We start from the raw sequence: 23669 nt of genomic DNA on the forward strand, positions 1-23669 counted from the left end.
TGTTCTTTGTTGCTTCTTGTGTCTGCTAGAATACCTACCTTATCAGTCCCTCTTCCTAGTCTTAGTTTCTACTTCTGGCAGTCACATTTGATAAGTTTTGCTCAGGAGCAAGTATGCCAAATTAAGGACCACTCAGCCTTCCATCAGCAGCTTCCCTTCCTTGTGGGCGCTCAGGGCCCTTTTAGTTCACTGCCTTGTTCTTGGCTGTGTTCCGCAGAAGTCGGACATTACAGATAACATTGCAACCTGAGTTTTTCTCACATCTACAAAGAAATTGTCAAGATGAAGATTAAATGAATTTGAGATATAGTCGATTTTTATTTTTCACTTTTTAAGTTGCATGTTTTCCTTGGATGAATCAGATGTCATTTATTTTCAAGATTCATTCAGGATGATAAATTGGATAAATTGTGTGGTTAATTATTTTAGTGTTTGAAGACAGCTCTGTTCTTTTTTTGTCAACTAGGCTGTGACACCTCCTCTGAAAAACTACCAGTTGAGGGCCAGGGATTTAGCTCAGTGGTTCCACCACCTACCTCGCAAGCGCAAGGTCCCAAGTTTGATCCTCGCTACCAAAAAAAAAACTACAAGTTGCCAACTGTCTGCTGTACCATCACAAATTAAATCACTGCCACTGTGTTTGTCACCCTTGCCCTGTTTCTTATTATAAACTAACGTTTCCCCCCGCCTTGACATTTAACTCTTATAGTACTTTATTTTCTGCCATTTTCCCAAGGGGAAGAGTCATAAAAATTGAATTTAGCAGGACATGCTATAATATTAATCAAATATTGTCTATTTAATCTATGTATCAAGCAGATCAATTCTGACTGTTACTTAACAGTTGGAATTTAATCTCTGTTGCACTATTTGGTCAATAGAGAACAGATTGCCTATTGCCAACACCATCAGTGTGTACATGTGTTTGTGCATGCATGTGTGCATGTGTATGCGTAGAAAATTTTACTTCAGTATTTTAAAATATTTTTAAACATGGGTAGTAATTCTGAGGGGAATTATGAACAGTAAAACCGTGATCATTTCCTGGATTAGACCTATTAGAGTTGTTTAGATAACACACTTTCAATTACTTCCTCTCAGGAAACATTGAAACTGGAAATGTTAACCAGGCACACATACCAAAGCACTTAGACAGAACACATTGTTTCTTTTGCTATTAAAAAAAAAAAAGGAAAGAAATTATGCAAATAAATCACATCTGTAGAAACCTAAGGAGACTGGCTCAAATGCCAAAGGAAGAGCGTTTATATATGAGATTCTTCATCTGTCGCTGACAGGAACCACAAAGTTATTCTGTATGTTAGTCTTATCATTGATGCAAGGCTAATTGCTAGCATTAATGATGACATCAGAGTTGAAAGCATAGAATTACAGATTGTACTCACATATGTTATGCATTTTTATATATGGGAGTAGGAGTAAATTACTAAGTACACACAGACTCAAAAATGCAGGCAGAACTGTTGGATGTGCCCAGATACTGACATTTAGGAAGGAAAACTTTGATCTGTTTAATCTGTGCACGTACTGTCTGCTTCATGTCTCAAAAGCTGGCTGACATTCTCTTTCAGTTCATTTGATGTGCAGTACATTGCCAGACCTGTTATTTCTTCATTCTGCATAATGTATATTCTTAAAGGTAAATTAGTAAAAAATGCAGTCTTAATTATGAGATAGAGATGCGATGTTAGTCCTTCATGTTTAGGAAGCACAGTTGGCTCCCTGTATCCTGACTGGAAATAGTGTGCTGTGTGTGAGTGTGTGTGTGTGTGTGTGTATGTGTGTGTTTGTCAAATCTCTTGAGCATCGCTTCTCTCAACATCCCTGTCTCCATCCATATCCAAATGGGTGAACTGCCAAGGTTTTCACAAAGTTCTGATAAAGAGGAAACAGCAATACAGCTGAGAGTTTTGCAGAATAGTCTATTCTATACTAGTATATTTTGAATCATTTCCATATGCTCATTTCCTCTAGAATATATCTGTAATGATATTTCAGGCTCTATTCAGAGATTAACTTTTATTCTGGGATAACATATTCAGTAAAAACTTGAGCTAGTCTTTAGTACAGAGAGAGGATGATGCTTAGAAATAGTAATATGGACTTGAAAACAGTAGTGGACAAAAATTTAGCAACATGAAAATACAGAGAGATGAAAGGCAATGTGAAACAAATATAAGAAGTAAAATTTTTATAGTTAACAAAACCAGCATTCATGACTTCCATTTATTGAGCATCTATCTTATGTCATGTGCTATATGGGCAGTTGCTAGCATACATCCACCCAGCCTACAGAATACCTGGTGGTATTTTGCAAGTGAGGAAACTGAGGCTCAAAAAGCAAACCACTTTGTTCTGAGATCACTTAATGATAAAGGCCGGATTCAGACCAAGCTTGTAGTTTAATTCATGATATTAATTACAAGTATTTCCCCAAACAAATTCCATGGGCCATGATTCTTTTCATGCAACTATAAGGTGTGATAAAAAAAATACAGTGAATGTTTAAATTTTAAAAAGCACTTATTACAGTAAAAGACACAGTGCCATTAATCCTCTTCAGAATACTCCCCCTCACTTTAAACACACTTATCCCATCATTCTTGCCACTATCTGCAGAAGTTCTGGAAGTTTTCTTTCCAGAATTTTTTTTTTTTTTCTGGTACCGGGGATTGAACTCAGGTCCTTGCACTTGCACAGCAGGTGATGAAACCACTGAGCTAAATCCCTGGCCCTTTCCAGAATGTTTTAGTTGTCTTTGTTGTGGCTGCCTCTGTGTCCTGAATCAGTTCAAAGCATTTTGCTTTCATGGTCATTTTGACTTTGGGGAAGAATCAAAAGTTGCATGGTGCCAGATCTGGTGAACAATGTGGCTAAGGACACACTGCAGTGTTTTTATTTGACAAAAATAGCCGTAAACATTGGATTAGTGAGAGGTGATCAAGAGATTCGGTGAATGTTTAAATTTTAAAATTGGAATCAAGCGTGGTGGCCTATAATTCCAGCAGTCAGGAGGCTGAGGCAGGAGGATTGCCATGAGTTCGAGGCCAGCGTGGGCTACATAGTGAGTTCAAGGCTAGCCTGAGCTACATAGCGAGACCCTGTCTCAAAACAAACAAAAAATAATAAATTTTAAATTGTATTACAGTAAAAGACATATTGTCATTAGTCCCCACCAAAATACTGTCCCTCACTCTGAACACACATATCCCGTCATTCTTGGCTGTGTGTCTTTTATTATAGGTTTTTTTTTAATTGGTCTTCAGTCACCCCTTGTATACATAAGATTGACAAATGTTCTCTGAAAAAGTAAAGAAAATAAATATTTTAGAGTGCTGCAAAACAGTCACTGTTGCAACTAACTCCTCAGCACTGCCCTTGTCAGGAGAAAACAGCCACACACTGTTCACAAATGTGCAGGTGTGGCTGTGCCCTGATAGAACCTTATTTATAAAATCAGGTGTTGGACTGGATTTGAGTTGTGGGCCGTAATCCGATGCCCTCTGATCTACATATATTACTGTTAAGTTTACCTAGTTGCTAGCTGAAAGTAAAAGCCTTAAGGAAACACTGAAAGTTAAATTGAGGGTCCGGGGATTTAGCTCAGTGGTGCTACTGCTTGCCTCACAAGCTCAAGGTCCCAAGTTCGATCCCCGGTACCAAAAAGAAAAAAAAAATTAAATTGAATAGCAGTTGGTTCCTGGGGACCAAAGCTCTAAAGCTTTGAAGCTACAGAGCCTGTAAGAAAGACAGCCCTCACCTGAGCCAAGTGCTGTTTTTAAAAACTATTCACTACTGGTTTTTAAAAAGCCCTAAGCTGCATTCTTCAGAAGTGGCACAGTCATGAAAAACAAAACCAGAAAGCTCGAAGGTCAGAAGACAAGTTGGACATTAGTGGGGCAGAACTGATGAAATTCAAAGAAAACCTGTGCTACTTAATGTACTGTACCCATGTGACAGATGTGCCATGGTCATGTGAGGGGGTGAAGCTAGGTGAAGGGAACACAGGAATTCTCTTCGCAGCTTTTTTGAACAATCTGAAATCTTTGGAAATAAAAAGTTGAAATTTGTTCCTATACTTATTTATGTACCTAGACTTCAATGTAGCACATAGCATCCATGTTAGGACCAGGTGAATCCTGAGTCTGACAGTAAGCAATTAAGTGGAGGTCTTACTAAAACATAGTAATGCTTTTCTGAGTCACCTAAAATGGACTTTAAACCTTAGCAGATGCGAATTGCCATTAAAACAATATTGTGCCACCATTTCTGTAAAGTAACTTCTACAGAGACACTCACTTCACCATGCCAACAACAGACCTGTTTGTTTTTTATAGTGCTAATGTTGATTGACAGATTGCTTGTTCCAGAGGTTAAGGTTATACACAAATGACCTAGAATAGTGGATAAGAAATTATTTACAAAGATTATTCTAGTTTTTTAAACACATAACTGGTATGAATATCATCAGTTACTTTACCCAGACACTTTTTATTAACATAAAATAAAAAGTTCTGTCTCATGTTCAACAAAAACCTGATACCCACACCTGCTAAAGATAGCACAATAGGGCCAGGGATTTAGCTCAGTGGTTCCGGCATCTGCCTCCGCAAGTGCAAGGTCCCGAGTTCGATCCCCGGTACCAAAAAAAAACAAAAAAAAAAGAAAGATAGCACAATAAAACTGTAGACCAATATATGGGAATCTGCTATTATAAAATAAAAACTACATCAAAATTTAAAATACTGAAACATTTGATTAAATATTTTAATACTTCTTTTTCTACTTAAAAATTTTTAGAAAGCTAGAATTGGAAAACACATTACTGATAATGATAAAGAATCTCTCAAACCAACATATTTCTCACAGTTTTGTATTAAAATACTGATGATATTCATCTTAAATTTTGAAATATAAAAATACTTTGACCACCACCACCATCATTCTGTTGTGGTAGAAAAGGGATGAAAATTGAAAAGCTGAAGAAAAATTGTTTATCATTCGTGTAAGATATAATCTCCTAGGAATACCAAAAGAATGGGGGCTGGGGATTTAGCTCAGTGGTTCCGCCGCCTGCCTCGCAAGCGCAAGGTCCTGAGTTCAATCCCCAGTACCAAAAAAAAAAAAACCTAAAAGAATGTACTTGGGAAAACCTATTAGAGTAAGGTACTGGACATATAAAATAACAACAAAGCATAATTCAGTAATTATGAACGAATAGTAATATTGACGGATTGTTGGTGTATACTAATAGAGGAAATAAAAATGAGTAAATGATGAGAGTTGTCTTGTGGCTATGTGAAGGTACTATTATAATGATGTCACTTCCTGCCAAAACATCACATACATTTAATTCACTTCAAAGAGTTTTTCAACACAAACCACAGACAAAAATTATTCTAAAGTTAATCTAGAAGATTAACCAGGCAAAATATCTGAAACTTTCAATGTCTTCCTTTGCTTTCTATTTTTAACTAATTTTAGTCTTAAAGAATTACTGCAGGAATACTGTGCAGATTCTCTAAACAATTTAGCCAGATTCACCAGCTTTTACCTTTGGCCATATTTGTTTTATCATCTTATACCTACACACGTACTCACACTTACACACTGTACATATGTGTAATGTAACATCTTTTCTGAATCACTTTTGAGTGAATTGCATGCATTATGCCCTTTATCCCTTAATGCATCAGTGTATTTTACTTAAGAATAAGTATATTTTCTAAAGTAAACACAATACACAACATGTTCAGGAAAGTCAACAGTGGAGGCAACTTGTATTTATGGGCTTTGTTTCAGATTTGCCAGTTGTCCCAAAAGGATACTTTATTGCACTTACTTTTCATTTCCCTTTACTTCACTTTAATCTGAAACAATACTTCGGCTTTTCCTTCGGTTTCATGGCATGAATGTTTTGTTAAGAATATAGGTTATCTCTCGAATGACCAGTGATGTTGAACATTTTTTCATGTATTTATTTGCTATTTCTACTTCTTTGAGAAATGTCTGTTCATTTCAGATGCCCATTTTTGGATTGGGTCTTTAAATTTGGGAGGTCTGATCTTTTTAAGTTCTTTATAGATTCGAGATAGTAGACCTTGAGGAAGAGCAGGTGAAGATTTTTTCCCACATTGTGGGTTGTCTCTTCACACTGCTGGTGGTTTCTCTTGCTGTGCAGAAGCTTTTTAATAAGAAGAGATCCCATTTGTTGATTGTTTGTGCTAGTTCACGGGCAACTGAGGTTTTGTTCATAAAATCTTTTCCTACACCGATGTCTTCAAGGGTTCTATCTAATCTCTGTTCCAACTGGTTCAGAGTTTCTATTTTAATATTTAGATCTTTAATCCATTTTGATTTTAGTTTAGTGCATGGTGAGAGATACAGGTCTAGTTTTAATCTTTGGCAAGTTGAAGCCCAATTTTTCCTGGTCATTCGAGAGATGCAAATGAAAACAACACTGAGATTCCACTTCACTCCAGAAAGAATGGCTGCTATCATGAAATCAACCAATAACAAATGCTGGTGGGGCTGTGGGGAAAGAGGAAACCTGCTCCACTGCTGGTGGGAGTGTAGACTGGTGCAAGCACTGTGGAAATAAGTATGGAGATACCTCAAAGAACTAGGACTGGAAATCCCATTTGACCCCGCTATTCCCCTGCTGGGGATCTTCCCCAAAGAATTAAAAGAATCATACCACAGTGATATATGTGCACCCATGTTCATAGCAGCACAGTTTGTAATAGCTAAAACTTGGAAAAAGCCCAAATGCCCATCAACTGGAGACTGGATAAAGAAAATGTGGTTTTTTTATAAAATGGAGTACTACTCAGCCATAAAAAATGAGAAATTAGAGACATTTATAGCTAAGTGGATGCACATTGAGGCAATACTCTTAAGTGAAATAAATAGGACACAGATGTGTAAATACTGAATAGTTTCTCTGGTGTGAGAAACTGAAAGTGTAAATAAGGACTAAATGTATAATAGGTCATGTGAAATAGGAAGAAAAGGGGCAAAGGGGAAGGAAGTGGGAGGGCTAAGGGAAAGGATAGAAGGGAATGGGATTCATATGAGAAAATGGAAAAATAGGAACAAAATTTTTGTAAATAGGGAGGACTGGAGGGGTTGAAGGGAAGGCTGGGCAAGGGTGAAAAACAAGAACCAAGAGAGACTATGTAAAGGTGCAAATTTCCAATGATGAATGTCATTATGTTGTATACCTAAAATGTACCAATGATTAGAATGAATAATCGATAATGTAAAATAGGAAGAAAAGGTCCAAAGGGGTAGGGGTAGTCGGAGGCACAGGAGAAAGGAAAGAAGGGAAAGAAAAAAATGATGAGAAATGGAAAAAATGGAAATAAAGTCTTTGGAAATAGGGAAGGGTGGAGGGCATGAAGGGAGGGCTAGGAATGGGGAAAAAATAAGAACCAAGATGCATTATGTAAAGGTACAATTCCCAATGAGAAATGTAATTGTGTTGTATACCTGCAATGTACCAATAAAAGAATTTAATACAAAAAAAAAAAAAAAAGAATATAGGTTAGCGGTCCGGCGGGCCCTGAAGAGCCGCGGAGCAGCGGTCGGGAGCGGCCGGCCCAGCGCGAGGAGCACAGGCGGGGCGGCCATGCACGCGCACTGCGGGGCGCTGAGGGTCGGGCTGTGGCCCTCAGGTGCTGTGCCCGTGGCGGGATGGAGCCCGCGGCCGCGCCCCGGCCCAGCCTGGCGCCTGAGCTGAGCCCAGAGGAGGAGCAGGCCACCAAGCAGTTTCTTGAAGAGATTAACAAGTGGACCGTTCAGAACAACGTTTCCCCACTCTCTTGGAATGTGGCCGTCAAGTTCCTCATGGCCAGGAAGTTTGATGTGCTCCGGGACATCGAGCTGTTCCACTCGTACAGGGAGACGCGAAGGAAGGAAGGCATCGTGAAGCTGAAACCTCATGAGGAACCTCTCCGCTCCGAGATCCTTAGCGGGAAGTTCACCATCCTGAACGTGCGGGATCCCACAGGAGCCTCCAGCGCCCTCTTCACTGCCAGGCTGCACCATCCCCACAAGTCGGCCCAACACATGGTCCTCCAGGCGCTGTTTTACTTGCTGGACAGAGCTCTTGATAGCTTTGAGACTCAGAGGAATGGCCTGGTGTTTATCTATGACATGTGTGGTTCTAATTATGCCACCTTTGAGCTGGATCTTGGCAAGAAAGTCCTCAACTTGCTGAAGGGAGCGTTTCCGGTCCACTTGAAAAAGGTGCTGATTGTGGGTGCTCCCGTCTGGTTCCGAGTGCCCTACTCCATCATCAGTCTCCTCCTGAAGGACAAAGTGCGAGAGAGGATTCAGATATTAAAGACATCTGAGGTTACTCAGCACTTGCCCAGGGAGTGCCTTCCAGAAAATCCGGGTGAGTACGTCAGGATCGACCTCGCCACATGGAACTTCCAATTCCTGCCCCAGGTGAATGGCCACGCAGATCCCTTCGATGAGATCATCTTGTCCTCCTTCCCTCCTCCCTTAGGCTGGGACTCGGTACATATTCCAGGTCCCCACACCATGACCATCCACGAGCTAGTGGACTATGTTAACACCAAGCAGAAGCGGGGGATTTATGAGGAGTATGAAGACATTTGTCGGGAGAATCCCGTTGGCACTTTCCACTGTTCCATGTCTTCAGGAAACCTGCAGAAGAACTGCTATGGGGATGTCCCCTGCCTGGACCAAACTCGAGTGAAGCTAACAAAACAAAGTGGCCACACTCAGACAGATTAAATCAATGCCAGCTTCATGGATGGCTACAAGCAGAAGAATGCTTACATCGGCACCCAGGGCCCATTGGAAAACACCTATCACGATTTCTGGCTCATGGTGTGGGAACAGAAGGTCTTGGTGACTGTCATGACCACCCGCTTTGAGGAAGGTGGCAGGAGGAAGTGTGGCCAGTACTGGCCTTTAGAAAAGGACACTCAGATCAGATTTGGCTTCCTCACAGTGACCAACCTGAGTGTGGAGAACATGAGCCATTATAAGAAAACAACGCTTGAAATTCACAATACTGAGGAGCGAGAGAAACACCAGGTGACCCACTTCCAATTCCTGAGCTGGCCAGACTATGGTGTCCCTTCCTCAGTGGCGTCGCTCATTGACTTCCTGAGGGCTGTCAGGAACCAGCAGAGCCTGGCCATCAGCAGCATGGGCGTCCGCTCCAAGGGGCAATGCCCTGAGCAGCCACCCAATGTAGTCCACTGCAGCACAGGCATTGGCCGGACAGGTACCTTCTGCTCACTGGACATCTGCCTGGCACAGCTGGAGGAGCTTGGCACCCTCAAGGTGTTCCAGACAGTGACACGCATGCTGACCCAGAGGGCCTTCAGCATCCAGACACCTGAGCAGTACTATTTCTGCTACAAGGCCATCCTGGAGTTTGCGGAAAAGGAGGGCATGGTACCCTCTGGCCATAACCAGCTGGCCATGGAGGGTCAGTAACTGCCCCACAGTGTCCTGCCTGCTGGCCACCTCCCTTAGATCATCCTGGACACCACTGAGCCTCCAGGTTGCCATCGGTTCTGTCAAAGCCATGATCAGCCTCTTCCATGGCTCCTGGCACCCAAGTGCACACAGGACAGCCTCTCCCTTCAACCAGATCGATGTGGTGGGGTTGCCACTAAAAAGGGCCAGCAGTGATGTGTTCTTGACTCCTAGCACCTGCTATCGAACTGTGCCTTATTAAAACCAAATTGTGGCTATTGATATTTGCCAGGGCCCTGAGGCAAGGGGTAGGGACCTCCTCCCCCTCCTGACGTCATTCTTCCCCTGTCTCCCCACCTTTGTTGGTGGGAAGGTTTGTGAGTGTTCATTCACCTTCCTGCCCAGAGAGCTTGACCAAAATACATATTCCAGAGATTGCCTGAGTGCCAAGCATGTTTATACATAGGGCATGTAGTCTGGTCTCCTCTGTCCTTCCATGCATGTGTGCGTGTGCATATGTGCACTTCTATGTCTGGGTCCACATGTACGTGTGTATATAATATATATTGTATGTGATAATATAGTCGTATTCTATAAATACATATACACACACATCTCTCTGTATACGTTCCTGGGACTCTCTTGCAGTTCAGTTTACCTGGACTGGCTGGGGTGGGGACACACACACCTATCCTCCCTGCTCCCACCCAGGCCCTCATCCTCAAGTGATGACTTCTCCCCTCCAGATTCTGCCCACTGGAACCAAGAATGCTGGTGTGTGGTGACAGTGATGTAGCTCAGCATTGGTGCCCCATATCTAACAGCTTTTCTCTGTTTACTCTGCTCATTTGCGGAACAGACCTCCACTGTGATACCAGGCCCTGCCTTTTCTGTCTCACCCTAGGGATGGAGGATGAGGCAGAGATGAACTCACTGAGCAGGCAGAGCCAAGAGCAATTGGTACGAAGTCTCAGCAGGAAAGGAGGGGAGCAGGGGGCAAGGGAGAAACTCATCATAGAATCCCTTCCAGGGGACAAGCAGGCCCCCTTTGCCTCTGCTGGAGGTTCCTTTCCTATGCCCTGTTTACTGAGACACCCATCTCTTCCTCTCTGCCATCTGCCAGGTCCTAGAGCTCCAACTGGGTGGACTCTGTGCCAATAACAAGCATAACACCCGGGTGGGGGTGGGGAGGTGATCCTCCCAATCACTGTCCCGTCACCCATCTGTCCCTGCCTGCTCCCAATCCCCCAGCCGATGTGCAGGGATGGGATCAAGAGTCCCCAGTATTCTATACTCCCAAGAGGGTCCCCAAGACCCCCAAATCTTTTTCTCCCACTGTAGAAGATGAGGTTGGCAGCTGATCAGACCTCAGTAATTCCATACTGTAATAAGCTCTTTGAATATGTATATTATTTTTTACAATCATTTCATTTTGTATTTAACATCGATGGACTAAGTCAGATTCAGTAATAATTGTAATGTTCATATTCAGTATCTTACAGTGATAGTTTTGTATTTACATATAAATATACCATGATCAAAAGAATATATGTTAGCTGAGTGCATACCCATAATCCTAGCAATCTAGGAGGCTGAGACAGGAGGATTGCAAGTTCCAGTCCAGCCTGAACAATTTAGTGAGAGCCTGTCTCAAAAAAAGTTTTTAAAAGTTAAACAGGTGAAGATGTAGCTCGGTGCAAAGACCCTGAATTCACTTTCCAATACTGACCCCAAAAATATATATATGTAATATATAAATGTATGTATATGAAATATATATGTGATATATATGCATATATGTGTTATATATAAACATAGAGCAGATGTTTATTAGAATATTTCTCAGCTTGGGTTTGTCTGCTATCTCCTCTGATTCCATTCTGGTAATACAGTTTTGCCTGGAATGGAAACATAATGAGGTCAAGGGCATCTCACGGACATGGTGTTGACATGTACCTGTCTTCGATGGGATTAGATTTGGTCACCCAGTCAAGGTGCTGTCTGCTTGCTTTAGTAGATAATTTACTTTTACCTCCTTGCAGTTCATAAGCATTCTGGAGGAAGATCATGTACATAACTTGTGTCCTTTTTTTGTTGGGTTTTGTTTTGTTTTGTTTTGTTTTTTGGTACTGGGGATCGAAATCAGGACCTTGTGCTTGTGAGGCAGGTGCAGTGCCACTGAGCTAAATCCCGGTCCCTCGTAACTTACATCTTAATCAACCTTCTGTAAATTTAAAATCAGTCCTGACTATGATATTTGCACATTTTTATTGTCTAATCCTCCCAATCTGCACATTTGTTGGCTTTTTTCCCCGTTAATTTTTTCATTTATTCATCTGTATTGCTATCAGATATAAACATTCCTATTTTATTTAGTAGATGATAATTCACTATGGTGTATTTATTGTGATGCTCAAATTTTCCCAGATTTTGCCAGTGCGAGCCAATTCAGGCTGGCTCCTTTGTTCTTTTTATGTATCTCATCATCTCACAAGCACTTTACTTTCTGGCACAACAAAATGTTCCAAACTCATCTTGTACCACTCCTACATTACTGCTGGAATCAGTCATTTCTTCAAGATGCCTCAATTTCTTTCAGTGAGGAATAGTTTGGGACAATAGAAGGCTTAGCTTCTAGTTGCATCAAAAGAAAAAAGCCAAGATGTGTGTATTTGAATTGCATACGTGTGTGTAGTTTCTGAAAATTGCAAGTTAATACTGATAGTCCAGTTCCAAACCAGTCCTCAAGGGGTTCTTGCCTGCCTTTCCTATTCCATATTAGTCTCTCCTTCCACAACGAAGTCTGCAACTTCCAAAACATCGACACATTTACTCATTCAGTCCTATACTATGCATAAAGTTGACTCACAATTTCTCTACCCATATCCCCAAACAAATTTACTAAAAGGAGCAGAATGTTTATTGGTGTTTTTGCCCCCTTGCCAGCATTATACAGTCAACGGTAGTCCTCTAGACAGGCAGCACAGAACCAAGAGCAGCATTCCGGGTATACTGGGTTGCTTCTCTGCCTCTGTTCACCAAGTGGTTATTTTGTTTGAAATACAGTTGGGTTCACATTTCCATCTGCAGCTTTTGCATTCTTGTTCATTTTTGACCATGCAGAGAGTTAGCATGCATCCTAACAATCACAGCTCTGTAGCAGGGTGGACTCAGAGAGGGCTCACTTTCTCCCTGCCCTTCCCACCTCCTTCCTACCAGATCACTGCCTATAACTAACCAGGTTCACTGTTTTCTGGTTTCCATTTCCTGTGTTTTGTTTTACAAAAATAAGAAAATATGTATACTAATTTTCCCTTTTGTTCAGACAAAAATGTCATAAATAAGCATCTTTTGCATTTTGCTTTTTTTCACTTAATATGTCCTGTAAGTTGCTTCATGTCAATTCATTGGAGTCATTATCTTTATTCTTTGTTTTCCATGGTACCATTATGTGGGTGTGCCTTAGTTTATTCAGTCAGTCACCTATGTTTGGGCACTTACATCAATTCCAGCATTTTTGCAAGGACAAAAAATGCTTCGATAAATAACCCTGTATGTGTATGTTTTTTGTTTTTTGTTTTTTTATTGCTGGCAGGTTGTCTTCAAGGTTAATTCCTAGAAGTAGGATTGCTGGACAGAGGGATGAATGTCTAGGTAGTTGGTAGGTTTGTTACTGCCAAGTTCCCCACCACAGGGATTTATCATGATGCTTTCTCACCAGCCCGGGACAGGAGTTCCTGTAACCCCACAGCCTCCCCAGCTGAGAGCAGGGCCAGGCTTTTGAGCTTTATCAGAATGGCAGGGCTGGGGATTTAGCTCAGTGGTTCTGCCGCCTGCCTCGAAAGCACAAGGTTCCGAGTTCGATCCCCAGTACCAAAAAAAAAAAAACAGAATGGCAGATGAAAAGTGGTATCATGGCATAATTTTAATTTACATTTTTCTTGTTATGAGAAAAGTTGAACATCTTTTCATAGGTTTGAAAGCCACTGCACATATTTAATGAATTAGCTTTAAAGTTCTGTGCCAATTTTTTTTTGCATGCAGCATTTTTTGGTTTTTAGTTTCTTATAGATTAAGGACATTACCTGTTTATAAATGATATATTTCGCAAATATTTTCTATCAGTTTATCATCTGATTTTGACTTCTCTTGTTTCTTGTCATCCAAAATTAACTTTCAGTCAGAATAGCCACAAATAAGCTTTTGTTGTCAGATATGAACATTCATGATAAAGATATGGAAATTTAAACAGTATGAGAAAATAGCTCACTAGATAAGTGGCCTCTAAATAGATACAAGTAATAATGTAAACATTTAAATGTATGTGTTGTATGAATTTAGTATACATTTAAAGTGGGTCTTCAAATCAATGGTAAAAGGGACAGTTAAGAAGTTTGATAGACAGTTAACTTTAAAAATAAAATTAGATCCCTACTTTAAGTTATCCACCAAAGAAAATTCATTAAATAAGCTTAATAGTGAACAATTAATACACAAAACCCTCAAAAAACGAAAAGAAGTATTGGTGATTGTTTCGGCATTTCTCAACTTCAGCACTAATGAAATTTTAGACTGCATAATTCTCTGCTCTGGGCACTGTCCTATATATTGTGCATATTTAGCAACAACCCTGGCCTCTCTCCAGGAAACACAAGCTGCAGCTCTCTCAGCTGTGGCACTCAAATGTCTCCGGACACTGCCAGTTGTATCTTTGGGGTAAAATCACCCCTGGCTCAGAATGCTGCACTAGATCATCTCTACTAGAAGCATAGCACCTAAGAATGAAATCACAAAGGAAAATTCTGAAAATATTGACTCCATTGAATAAAAGAAAGTATTTCAGGAAGCTATAAAATTGAAATTCAAGCAACAAATTTAAAAGTATATAATGTAAATGACAGTTCCCTTATGTAAAAAGTAACCAATAAGAAGAGATCTAAATAGCCAGATAAATAAATACCAAAAAGTCAATATAGTATACAAATAAAGATATTTAGACTAAAACATGAACAAATAAATTCAAAATGCAGGCTTTACCTTTTGTGTTAGTAAACATGAAATTAACTTATTCAGCATGGGTAGAGGATGACAGATAATTGCATAAAGTGATAGAGGTAAAGTAAGTACAACATTGATGAAATGCAATGGACAATACATATTATGTATTTCAAATATGTACATACTTTAGTCCAGGCACTTCTACTTCTTTTGTCCTATGGAAATAATTGAGCTGGCAAGATGTTTGTTGCAGTGCTACTTACAATTGTTAAGCATTGGAAAAACCCATCTATCTAACAGTAAGGAACTGCTCAAAATAAATTAAGGTACATCAATGTATAATGAATACATTAGTTTAGCATTATAACTGATAAGGTATACATACAGAAGAAAATGGATAATTAAAATAGAAACTGAACTAACAGAATTGTATTTATGTGTCTTTAAGGTTGATAGGTACTATTTCTTTTTTCTATTTATATAAAATTTTTGACAAATTATACATAGTGGTAAGATATATTGAATTTTTCCTTTTGTATTTGTATTTTCTAATATGTCTTCCAATGAACATGGATAGTTTGTATAATAAGATTTCCTAAATGGAGAAATAAAATATTTCAAAGACTGAGAATTAACTCAGTAGTAGAGTGCTTCTCTGGCATTTGTGAGGCCCTAGTTTTTTGTTGTTGTTGTTTTGGCTTTTGGTTTTTTGTGACAGAGTCTCACTATGCAGTTCAGGCTGTCCTTGAACTCACTATGTAGCCCACACTGGCCTCGAACTTGTGATCCTCCTACCTCAGCCCCCTGAGTGCTGGGATGACAGGCCTGTGCCACCACGCCCCGTGAAAGGATCCTCAGTGCAGCAACAAAATTTTTTTAAACCTTTTTCTCAATTAGAAATTGTAAAAATTGTGTAAAACTAGGAAATTTCTAAAGCAAAAAACTTGATAAAAATTTTTACAGTGCTGTTCATTAAAGCATTATTTATAACTGATAATGTTAATGTTCCAGTATAATTCTCTAAATGATAGATTATTCTGCATGTGTAAGAGAGTTAAAGGTATTTTTAGGAGTCTAAACTGGTATTATTCTAGACAAAAAATGGTTATTATTAACCAAATAAATATTATTTAAAAAATAAGTATCAATTTAATATTTGAAAAAAGCACAGCATTTTTCTGTGTCATGATAGAAAATTCTGTCCTGATTCCTGGGAACAGACTAAAGGAAACTAACCTGAAATCTGACTTACCACATTGCAGGTTGCTTCTGGTGAATGCAATGAAGACACGGAGGTTTACAACATAACCCTGTGCACCGGGGATGAGCTCACCCTAATGGGACAGGCGGAAATCCTATATGCAAAGACTTTCAAGGAAAAGTCCCGGCTCAACACAATCTTCAAAAAGATTGGGAAACTCAATTCGATCAGCAAGCTGGGAAAAGGCAAAATGCCATGCCTCATTTGCATGAATCACCGGACCAACGAAAGCATCAGCCTTCCATTCCAGTGCAAGGGCAGATTTAGTACGCGGAGTCCCCTGGAGCTCCAGATGCAGGAGGGTGAGCACACCATCCGCAATATCGTGGAGAAAACCAGGCTGCCTGTGAACGTGACTGTGCCCAGCCCTCCACCCAGAAACCCGTACGACCTCCACTTTATCCGAGAGGGCCACCGCTACAAGTTTGTGAACATCCAGACCAAGACAGTGGTGGTTTGCTGTGTGCTGCGGAACAACAAGATCCTCCCCATGCACTTCCCTTTGCACTTGACTGTCCCCAAGTTCAGCCTCCCGGAACACCTGGTCAAGGGAGAGGTGTGGCCTGAAACCCTGGTCCATCACTGGCTGGGTATCTGCCAAGAACAGTTTGACATTGACGAGTATTCCCGGGCTGTCCGCGATGTGAAAACGGACTGGAATGAGGACTGCAAAAGCCCCAAAAAGAGCCGGTGCTCTGGCCACAACCACATGCCCAATTCCCTGAGCTACGCCCGCGATGAGCTCACCCAGTCCTTCCACCGGCTCTCCGTCTGTGTATATGGCAACAATCTCCATGGTAACAGCGAGGTGAACCTCCACGGCTGCAGGGACCTGGGAGGAGAGTGGGCTCCCTTTCCTCATGACATCCTGCCCTATCAGGACTCTGGTGACAGTGGGAGCGACTACCTTTTCCCGGAAGCTGGTGAAGAGTCAGCGGGCGTCCCAGGGAAGTCCGAACTTCCTTATGAGGAACTGTGGCTGGAGGAAGGCAAGCCCAGCTGCCAGCCTCTCACCCACTCACTGAGCGAGAAGAGCAGATGTGACCCCTTGAGAGGCTCTGTCCGCTCCAAATGTGCAACTTCGCCTCTTCCTGTCCCTGGGACTCCGGGAGCCACAATGAAGTCTTCAGAAATTGCCCTACCTCCGCCTCCAGTGCCTCCCAAATCTGAAGCTGTAAGTCGCTTCCGTGTCTCAGTGGTGTCCCGACCTTTCTGTCTCTGCTTCTCATGTGCTCATCAATTTTGTACAGAAAGGAAAACATCCCGACTGGAGGCTATCAGAATGCACAGGTTGATTTACTCTAGTGTGGAACACAGATGCTGGTTAGCTCATTTCCCCAGTCAGAAGGGAGTGTTATACTTTCTGTTGGATGAAAAACTCTTCAAGAGGGGCCGGGGATGTAGCTCAGTGGCACCAGGCCTGCCTCACAAGCACAAGGTCCTGAGTTTGATCCCCGGTACCGGGCGGGGGGGGGGACTCTTCAAGAGTTTTTGACAAGATGCATTTAAACCTAACTTTGGCCACTGCCTAGAAAATGGATTATAAGGAAGAGAGAGCAGAAGCCGGGAGGCCAGGTGAGAGGCAGTTAGGGTGACCGAGGTAAGAGATAGCAGTGCCTGGACCGTAGCAGCTGGTAGCAGTGGGCGGCAGCGAGAGGTGAGCTGCTTTGGAATCTGGTCAGAAGTAGTGTTCACTGATGAAGTGGACATGAGAAGGGAAGGAACAGTGCGACCAAGGAAGACTAGAGTCTTAGCCTGAGCACCAGTGGCGAGTCACGCTGTTTACAGCAGAGTGTAGCAGGCACATCTGTAGTAGAAATACTGAGGGTGGGAGGGCAGCAGAGGGCACCAGGAGGCATCACTGTAGCTCTGTCCTGTGTCCCTGAAGAAGCGTGGCTGTGCACCCCAGAACTGGGTACCAGGGGTTCTAAACACCTTAAACATAATGCAGTCAGAGCTTGACGGGGCTTCTCTCAAAGTTTAGTGCAAAAAGATCAGTACAGTGATGGGAGAACTAGGTCAGTGGTGGAGCAAGTGCTGGACTCTGACCAGAAAACCTCTGTCTTTTCCATGTTCTTTGATTGGCGGCCACTCTGAACCTTTGCTGCTCATTTTTGATCATGAAATTTCATTATATCTGAAGACAGATAGATGTAATTCTGTTCATATATTTGACAATATCTATTACGGTGGTTTCCTTTTTCTATCTAACAAAATCCTTTTTTAAAAATCTTACATGAGTCACAATATATGAGAAGAATTAGAATCAAAATCCACCTGCCCAGAGCACAGGTTGCAGCAGGTGCCCCTGGCTACTTTCTTCTCCCAACCAATGGTCTCAGGACACCTCTCTGGAACCCTGAGGCTGTGCAAAACGCAGTTTCAAAACCAAGGCTTTACTGGACTAAATGCTAGAAAGACAACCATCAGTAAGATGGGGTTTCTGGGTCCTAGTACCTTCCATGGGAAAGGTTACAGATGAAAAGACTGCTATAAAGCTTAAAAGGTGATAAGCAGCCAGGAGCCATGGCACATACCTGTAATTCTGGTTACATAGGAGCCTAAAGCAGGAAGATTGCAAGTATGAAGCAAGCTTGGGCAACTGAGCAAGACCCTGTCTCAAAAACTAAAGCTGAGGATGTACCTTCACAGTTGAGCTTCTATCTAGCAAGCATCATGCACTAGGTCCAATCCCCAGGACAAAAAGAAAGAAAAAGTAATACAGTGTGTGCAGGAATTCTGAGGAGAAAGAAACTTCTAGTTAATCTCCAGAAGCCTTCCTGGAGATTATCACATTTTAAATGAGTTTAGAGAATATAGCTGACTAGGAAGAGTGGAGAGATGAGAGCAAAGACCATTCCAGGTGAAGCATGAGCAAAAGAGCAAGAACTGGGGTCACATAAGCACCATAGGGAAAAACAGGTTCTGTTGGGTCAGCTGGGTAGGGCTGGACAGGGTGCATGCAAGGCAGCAGGGGCTGAAAGGCCAGACCCAGCCCCTGGACAGCTTGGATTGTCGGGCCCTGCTCTGCTGCCCTTGAAGAGCCCTCATTGCTGCAAAGCTTTCCCAGCAGAGGATCCACCTCTGGCTGCCCTGAGACCACAGTTCTGGACTTTCCTGAGCTCCTTACAGGGTCTTCCAGGGACCTTAGGGCGCCAGAGCAGAGATCCCTGTATTCGATAAGGCCGTGGAATATTTGGGGAGTTCGTGGTGGAATCAAAGTCCTTGGTCCTTATATACATGTCAGAGGCTTCCAGACTACAGGTAAAAAGTAAGCAGACAGCCTTCCCAGCAAGCACTGTAAGCCCCTTTAATGACATCAGCACTCATCTCTGATATTGCTTGAAGGTTGAGGCCTTGATCTTTTTTGGGAACACGACTCCATGAGCTTTTCCTGTTGAATTTTGTTCCCGCCTCGCATGTTGTGGATCTCGTGTTTGTTGACTAACTGATGTATTTATCCACCGTGGTCACACCAGGGTCACTTATGTAGCCAAGTCTAGAGGTAGGGAACCATCATCACTTGTTTTTTCTATGGATGATGAAAGATGACTAAAAACATAAATATTAAGAAGTCTGAGCCTAACCTTGGTACTAAAAGAAAAACACTAGAGTTCAATTTGAAACCAAAAGCAAATTTCATAGGAAAAAAAAACGTTTTTTGGCCTCCAGTCTAAGCTGTAATTTCTTAGGATGTAAGAGAATCTTTTCAGAGCATGCCCAGTGTTTATAAAATGCTATAAACATAAAGATTTTTTACAAACACCTGAAATCATTTAATTTACTTTTAAAGAAAAATTGAAGCATTTTTAATGAAGCCATTTCTCATTGGTTCTATGACCATGAAATGAATTTTCCACTTTTAGGATGTGTGTGGGATCCAAAGAATGTCATAATTGTTAGATGTGGCTTCGGCTTATAATTTTCAAGAGGGAGCTTTAATGGAGCATAAATTAAAGCGCCTCCACAGAATGAAATAAAAGTTGTGCCTTGCTAGTTAGAGCGGAGGGAGTCCTGGGAGAGAGATGGGCCATATGTCCGACAGCCAACCCACTGGACAGTAAAAGATGATGCTGAGCTGTCCAGGGAAGCCGAAGGGACACTATACGGGAAGATGACAGCTCTCACAGGTCCTTAGGAAATGAAGGTGCTGGCATGATGGAGGCGTCATAGAGAAGGTGTCTTTCACAGTCAGGAAAGCGAAGCTGGCTCTGGGTAAAGGGACCATTCCCTTACCCAGCCATGTGAAGGCCTGGAGGTGCAGTAGCTGCATCACAGTGCATGTTGGCCTCTTCCTTTTCTTTTAATTCTTTTATGCTTCACTTTCAGCTCCTTTGTCCTAAGTTGTGTCATGTTTATGCCCTCTCTCCAGCAGATTTTGATGGTGTTTGTTTCCTTCCATGAAAGTTAGAATAAATCTTCCCCTTGAATGATCCTACGTGCTGCTTCTCACATTATGTTGTGTCCCTGGCAGCACTGAGGTGACAATTGAAAGCACTTGCCTGCCCACATCCTACCTGACAAGCCTGGGCTATGGGACCCACACAGTCCTCAGCAGCAGAGGGATGGAGTTACCTCTGTTGATTCACTGTGTTCATATACTTTGCATTTAATACTTTTTTAAACAAAGCACTGTCACTCACCTCTCTGGAATATGAGAAGCCATTCTCTTCCTAATGAGAATGTCTCAGGAAAAAGCAAACTGTTGCTGATTGCAGAGGTAGAAAGGACACAGCTGCTGTTGGCAGTGGAGCCCAAGCTGAGGAGCATGCCCAGCTCACTGAGAGTGGCATTGTCACTTTAAGATTTTGCAAGAGGCCCCCATACCAGGGAGACCTGACAGTCCCTTGGAAATGGATTATCTTTATTGATCTAGGCACTTATTCTAAACACATGCTCCATTTTATAACATTGTAGGCCTCTATTCACCATCTCAGTATGAGTACTGACTGGTATGTCTAAAATATTTACCCAGATACACCCTGCAACTGACAGTCTTCAAGAGCTGTCTCTCTCTAGGATAATGTGATTTTGTCGAGCAGTGATGGAAACACTTTATATTGCATAAAACTCTATAAATGAAATTACTCTGGTTTATACAGTGAATTATACGTGGTTATTGAAACTGTAGGTCACAACTCTTCTAAAGTTATTTGGGCAGTGGTATCCTACCTGGGGACCCCACACCCCAGGGATCAATGTCTTCCATCTGTCTTCAGTAGTAGGAAAAAATGTATTCAGTCTTGGTTGACATGGCAGTAATCTCTGAGGTTGGTGCAAAGAAAATTATAAAAGGAGCTCCAAGTTGTGAACCACTATACTGCAGAATTGATGAATGTGTTAACCTTTGTGTTAGACAAGGATGCCCCTGAGGCTTATGAGAAACAGTGTAGGGACTGAGCATTCGGTAGCATGTATTCATCATGATGAGGCTGAAAGTTCATCCAAATAAAATCCCTTTAATGAAGCACGGTGTTTTTTGGTGTTTGAGAAAAATTAGATTTAAAGAATGAATTTGGTGCCAGACTGCCTGGGACTAGTCCAGTAGGTGCATGGAAACACTGATTCAGCTCTAAGTTGAAGTGTTTGAATCTGCCTCGGACAGGCTGAACAATTGGTGGGAAAATGGAAGAAGATGAAGCATCCTGGGAATCTTCATCCCCCTCCCAGTGGAATTGCGTTGAGAGAAGAGGCCTGCCACACTACCAGAGGATCTTTAGAGCCCCATAGTGGCATTGCCTCAGAGAGCCACACCTAGGTTAGAATCCTCACCCTATCACTTAGTCGCTTCATACCTTGAGCACAATATTTAGCTTCCCTGAGTCAGTTCCTGTGGGGATAATAATTTTTCATTGCATTATACAAAGTACTTGGCGCTTTTCCCTGCCACTTGGTAAGCATTCAGAATAAAGAGTAGCAGTAATTTAATACAGGATGGATTCCTATATTAAAGCCAAAGAGTAATTTTTAGAGGGTTTTTTCCCTCGGCTTCCTTGACTAAGGGAGAGAGGAAGTCATGTGGCCCTGAGAGTCAGGAGGCTGTCGGAGACGGACCGTGTCCACCTCCACAGCGATCAGCAGAGGCAGCGCTTATACCGCACAGCCCACGAGTCCTCACATCCCCACTTGTGTCACACTATGTGTGGTCCTTTCATCTTTGCTAGATTTCACAAAAACATAATTGATTTTTTAAATGGAACATTGTTGGAGTTGAACTTCCAAAATGTTTCGTTGATAGGGTAAGTGTCATGTTACAGTTATCTCACTGTGGAGGCGTCATAAACTTTGTAATCATCATAAGTCAGAAAGGAACTACTGGGTTTGAAGAACTGCAGAGTGCCTGTGAACGCTGCCCATGGCTGTGAGGCTTCATCAAGGAACTAACTTTCCCGGCAAACCTGTGTAGCAGTGTTAAAGCTGAGAAGTTGCTTTAATAGGGATAGATATCTCCGCCCTTGGACATCAGGAGGCCAGGCCTTGGTGCCGGAGATGTTGTAACCCTGGACAGGTCCACCCAAGAGAGTTAGGGCTTCACGTCATGACTGCTTAAATCAAGAAAGTTCTGTGAAAATGTTTGTTTATAAACCGAAGGAAATGGCTATGAAAATTGATTCTATTCTGAATTTTTATTTCATATTGTCTTTGGGCTTTTCTCCCTCTATCAAAATATTAATATTAGAAAATTCTGGGCTGGGGATTTAGCTCAGTGGTTTCGCTGCCTGCTTCGTAAGCACAAGGACCCAAGTTTGATCCCAGGTACCAAAAAAAAAAAAAAAATAGAAAATGCATTATGAGGCAGGCTTTCTTAAATAAATCTGATGTATTAATGTTCAAGTTGAGGTGCTGAAAGTATTAATAGGGAAGCAGAAACTGGGATGTAGCTCAGTGGTATAGTGCTTGCCTAGCATGTGAGACTCTGGGTTCTGTCCTTAGCATCACATACAATAAGGACGTAGGGAAACCATCATCCACTTCTCAAAATAACTGGCTCTACAAAAGCATTCACTCAAGAGTCCACTAATTAATGTGGTCTCTTAGGGCATTTGACATATAATTAATTTTAATTGCAACTTTGTAGAAGTACTCTGTAAACAAGCTATACCTACCTTCCCATTTGTTCACTGAAATAAGGACTAAATTATTATTGTGTTTTGGGAACTTGAAAACTAATTGCCTTCCATATTGTGTAGGCTGTTTTTATAAATGAAGCCTTCTTAGCCAAGTCTTTTTTTTTCCTATGTCCATTGGAAATTTCATTGACTAGAATGTTAAGAAGGATAATTACAATACTATGTTGGCTACATCTTGTTTCAGATCTGCACTCTGACGTACCATTTGTATAAAATCCTATTTTCTACTAGAAAGGTTCTGTACTGTCGTGCATTATATTCTTTACTAGAGAAGGTCTTTATTCTGGGCCCCAGGGCATATCCTTCCTCCTGAGTCCATGGTAGTGCCCAGGATTTAAACAAGTCCTTCTTTTCACAGCCATTTGCCCTTCTTGCCACCACTGAGCAAGTGCCCGCCTTCTCCCTCCCCCAGTCTCCCTCGCCTGAGGCTTGAATATTGGAAGCCTTTTCAGAGAAAGGTCTATCTTAGGTCCTTAGTATCAATGTTTAAAACTAGAATGAAAAAAAAAAGAGAAAGAAACCCATTTAACAGTCAGAATTTTGACTATAAATTACACTTGGTCTTATGAAGTAATTTTCAAATAGAGTTTCATTTATTGACACTTTTTTATTGTAGATTTTAATTTCTGTTTGGCTGAAAATATCCACTGATGGCTGTGTGACAGGGTTATGAACTCTTTGTATAAAAGCCTCTTTATAAATAAGATTTCTTAAGCCTGTAATGATTTTGTTATCTGGGAGTGGGAGTGTGGGAAGAAATGTAAAATATAGGGCAGAGAGCATGCTGAGAAGACCAA

General features: G+C 41.6%; 1 protein-coding gene and 1 pseudogene across 9 annotated transcripts in view; both read left to right on the forward strand.

Annotated features, from left to right (window-relative positions):
• Garem1 (GRB2 associated regulator of MAPK1 subtype 1) overlaps positions 1–23669 on the forward strand; it is a 227351-nt gene that overhangs the window by 189908 nt on the left and 13774 nt on the right. For all 9 annotated transcript variants that reach the window (XM_004853105.4, XM_004853104.4, XM_087193667.1 and 6 more), the window contains one exon: positions 15744–16916. In XM_004853105.4, the coding sequence (XP_004853162.2) occupies positions 15744–16916 (1173 nt within the window). The remainder of the gene's footprint in view (positions 1–15743; positions 16917–23669) is intronic.
• LOC147830131 (tyrosine-protein phosphatase non-receptor type 9 pseudogene) lies at positions 6907–15737 on the forward strand (annotated as a pseudogene).

This window comes from Heterocephalus glaber, unplaced genomic scaffold (assembly GCF_053883595.1).
Source record: "Heterocephalus glaber isolate CG9 unplaced genomic scaffold, H.glaber_assembly_v1.0 deba00000331, whole genome shotgun sequence".
Taxonomy (NCBI): domain Eukaryota; kingdom Metazoa; phylum Chordata; class Mammalia; order Rodentia; family Bathyergidae; genus Heterocephalus; species Heterocephalus glaber.